Source organism: Falco biarmicus, chromosome W (genome assembly GCF_023638135.1).
Source record: "Falco biarmicus isolate bFalBia1 chromosome W, bFalBia1.pri, whole genome shotgun sequence".
Lineage (NCBI taxonomy): Eukaryota > Metazoa > Chordata > Aves > Falconiformes > Falconidae > Falco > Falco biarmicus.
Genome location: NC_079310.1, coordinates 19,885,629 through 19,889,924, shown reverse-complemented (window position 1 = coordinate 19,889,924; position 4,296 = coordinate 19,885,629). Strand labels below are relative to the sequence as shown.

General features: G+C 45.1%; 1 protein-coding gene across 1 annotated transcript; it reads left to right on the top strand.

Moving 5' to 3' along the window:
• Positions 1 to 855: 855 nt before the first annotated feature.
• LOC130141921 (macrophage immunometabolism regulator-like) lies at positions 856 to 3,962 on the top strand. Its single transcript, XM_056323218.1, is given in 3 exon segments — positions 856 to 978; positions 3,323 to 3,684; positions 3,686 to 3,962. Coding segments are annotated over 3 exon segments (762 nt in total).
• Positions 3,963 to 4,296: the final 334 nt, after the last annotated feature.

Genomic DNA, 4,296 nt, shown 5'->3' with positions numbered 1-4,296 from the left:
TTCAGGCTCCTACTTGGAGGAATCCCATGGGTTAGGGCTCTGGAAGGTAGGGGCATCCAAGAGAGCTGGTCAATATTCAAGCATCACTTCCTCCAAGCTCAAGACAGGTGCATCCCTATGAGTAAGAAAACAAGCAAAGCGGGCAGGAGGCCTGCATGGATGAGCAAGTAGCTTCTGGCAAAACTCAAACAGAAGAAGGAAGTTTATGGAATGTGGAAAAAGGGACAGGCCACTTGGGAGGAATATAGGAACACTGTCAGAACATGCAGGGTTGCAATGAGGAAGGCTAAGATCCATTTGGAATTAAATCTGGTGAGAGAGGTCAAGGACAAAAAGAAGGGCTTCATCAAGTACATCAATAGGAAAAGGATGACTAGGGAAAATGCGGGCCTGCTGCTGAATGACGTGGGTGCCCTGGTGACAAAGGACACAGAGAAAGTGAAGTTACTGAATGCCTTCTTTGCTTCAGTCTTCACTGCCAAGGCCAGCCCTCAGGAATCCCAGACCCTGGAGGCAAGAGAGGAAGTCTGGAGAAAGGAAGACTCTCCCTTGGTCAAGGAGGATCATGTTAGAGATCATTTAGGCAAACCTGACACCCACAAATCCATGGGCCCCAATGGGATGTACCCCCGAGTGCTGAGTGAACTGGCAGATGTTATTGTGCTAAGCCACTCTCCATCATCTTTGAAAGGTCATGGAGGACAGGAGAGGTGCCTGAGGACTGGAGGAAAGCCAATGTCATTCCAGCCTTCAAAAAGGGCAAGAAGGAGGACCCAGGAAACTACAGGCCGGTCAGCCTCACCTCCATCCCTGGAAAGGTAATGGAACAGCTCATCCTGGAGGTCATCTCGAAGCATGTGGAGGAAAAGAAGGTTATCGGGAGGAGTCAACATGGATTCACCAAGGGGGAAATCATGGCTGAACAACCTGATAGCCTTCTATGATGGAGTGACTGGCTGGGTAGACGAGGGAAGAGTGGTGAATATTGTCAACCTTGACCTCAGCAAGGCTTTTGACACTGTCTCCTACAACATCCTCATAGGTAAGCTCAGGAAGCGTGGGTTAGATGAGTGGACAGTGAGGAGGACTGAGATCTGGCTGAATGGCAGACCTCAGAGGGTTGTGGTCAGCAGCACAGACTCTAGTTGGAGGCCTGTAGCTAGCAGTGTTCCCCAGGGGTCAGTACTGGGTTCAGTCCCATTCAACTTATTCATCAATCACCTGGACAAAGGGACAGAGTGTGCCCTCAGCAAGTTTGCTGATGATACAGAACTGGGAGGTGTGTCTGATTCACCAGATAGCTGCGCTACCATTCAGCAAGATCTGGACAGGCTGGAGAGTTGGGCAGAGTGGAACCTAATGAAGTTCAAAAAAGGCAAGCATAAGATCCTAGCACCTAGGGAGGAATGACCCCACGCACCAGCACAGGCTGGGGCTGACCTGCTTGGATGCAGCTCTGCAGAAAAGGATCTGGGAGTCCTGGTGGACAGCAAGTTGACCACGAGCCAGCAGTGTGCCCTTGCGTCCAGGAAGGCCAATGGGATCCTGGGGTGCATTAGGAGGAACATGGCCAGCAAGTCGAGGGAGGTGATCCTCCCCCTCTCTACTCTGCCCTGGTGGGGCCTCACCTGGAGTACTGTGTCCAGTTCTGGGCTCCCCAGTTTAAAAGAGACAGGGAACTACTGGAGAGGGTCCAGGGGAGGGCTATGAAGATGATTATGGGACTGGAATATCTCCCCTATGAGGAAAGGCTGAGAGAGCTGGGCCTTGTTTAGCCTGGAGAAGGGAAGACTGAGAGGGAATCTTATCAATGTCTACAAATATCTTAAGGGTAAATGTCAAGAGGATGGGGCCAGGCTCTTTTCAGTGGTGCCCAGTGACAGGGCAAGGGGCAATGGGCACAAAATGCAACACGGGAAGTTCCTTCTGAATATGAGGAAGGACTTCTTTACTTTGAGGGTGACAGAGCACACTGGAACAGGCTGCCCAGAGAGGTTGTGGTGTCTCCTTCTCTGGAGGCATTCAAAACCTGCTTGGAAACAATTCTGTGCAGCCTGCTCTAGGTGAACCTGCAGGGGGGGTTGGACTAGATGATCTCCAGAGGTCCATTCCAACCCTCACCATTCTGTGATTCTGTGAGCATCTAATTTCAAATGATTGAATAAATTTCTAAAAAGGAGGTGTTACTTTCCTCCCCTTGCTTGTTGCATCTTTACTTCTCTGTCTGTGAGCTCTCAAGTCTCAGGATGGGAGCAACTAGCAGCTTTAAAAGTTTGCAAAATGATAAAACATGTTGTAAAGGCAGTCTCATTTGTGAAATGTTACTAAATCATTTGTGTCTTGAAATATCACGAAGGATTGTATCTTGTGGGTGGGACCACATGCCGGAGCAAGGGAAGAGTATGAGGAGGAAGGAGCAGCAGAGGCAATGCATTATGAACTGACTTCAACCTCCATTCCACATTCCCCTGCACTGCTTGGGGGGGGGAGGAAGTAGATAATTTGGGAGTGAAGTCAAGCCTGAGAAGAAGGGGGGTGTGTGTGAGGGGAAGGAGTTATTAGATTTGTTCTTATTTCTTATCCTACTCTGATTTGATTGTCAAAAATTAAATTAATTTACCTAAGTCAAATCTGTTTTGCCCGTGATGGTAATTGCTGAGTGATCTCCCTGTCCTTATCTTGACCCATGAGCTTTTTCATTTTATTTTTCTCCTTCACCCTTGCTGAGGAGGGGGAGTGATAGAACAGCTTGGTGGGCACCTGGTGGCCAGGCAAGGTCAACCCACCACAGGGAAACTGCAGTACCCAGTAGATCACATATACACATATAGTCCATGGTTATGCCTGAGGTAGTAACTGTTAGATACCTTTTTTTTTTAAAAAAAATATGTTTACTAATACTATTGTGAATGGAAAAAATATGGAGCTGAGTACAGGAGAAATTACTGTGGATGTGCTAATGGATGTAGATGGCCTCAAAGGAAAGGGTTATAAGGGATCAAATAGACTTAAAGAATTAAAAAATAGAGTTGAATGATACTTCAGGTTTTTGTACAGTACTACTCAAGGATATGTTTTTAACATATTTAAGAATATCAAGATTATATTTATAGTATTTTTTATTAAAAATGGGACCAAAATTTTAAAAGGCAGATGTCAGTGATAGTTTTGCTTATGAGACACTCTGTAGAGTGTAAGACAAAAACAAATAGAGGAGTACTGGTTATGATTTCTGGGTGATAAATCTGATTTCTGAGATCCTTTCTCAGTTCCATTATTGGCTAAAGGCTCTATTTGTCATCAATCTCTGTTTTATTTTTAGGAGAATAGCATATTGCTTAAAATGGACATAAACGGAGAGTCCAGAACTACCATATCTACCCTCCCTGTACCTCTTGCAGAGGTCAGTTCTGCAGGCAAAACAGAAGCAGCAAAACCACAATGTTCCAGTACCCCATGCTCACCAATGCAACGGACAGTTTCAGGCTATCAGATCCTTTGTATGGATCCTAACTACCTGGTTGGCTTTACGACTGGAGAGAAGCTGCTAAAATTAGCCCAAAAGTATACCGGAAATGAAGATAATAAAGGGGAATCCAGGCCTAACTTACACTCTAAGCAGCTTGATTCAGGACTTGCATGTTCCTCCCGTTTGTACAAAACTAGACATAGGTACCATCAGCCATGAGATCCCAACAGTAAATGGGGGGAGGAGGAGGAGACGGATGCCCAGCTCAGGTGATAAATGTACTAAGGCTTTACCATATGAACCTTACAAGGCACTTCATGGTCCCCTGCCTCTTTGCCTTTTAAAAGGTAAAAGGGCTCACTCTAAATCCCTGGACTACCTCAATTTAGACAAAATGAGCATCAAGGAAACTGCTGATACAGACATGCCACGATACCAGCTCCAACACCTTACTCTTAGAGGGGACCATATGTTTGTAAGAAATAACACATGAACTATGAACTATAATCTAGAACTTAGAAACAGTTTCTGGTTATTTCTTAGTTGCTGCAAAAATCCACTGTCATACTGTGTACATGACTGTCCACCTTGTAGGCGGTATCAGCTAAATGTTATCAAAAAGTAATGTATCTGAATAGAATTTTGACAGTGCATTGTGTTACAAATACTTGGAGGGAAAAAAAATCTTTCCAGAGCAAGTAGCTTCTAATGCAAATTTCACTGCAGTTGGTAGATATTTATTTGGACACCTTTTAACAAAGAAAAGGCTTCTGGTTTTTGGATTTGGGTTTGGGTTTTTTTGTACAGTTATCTAGTATTTATGGTAA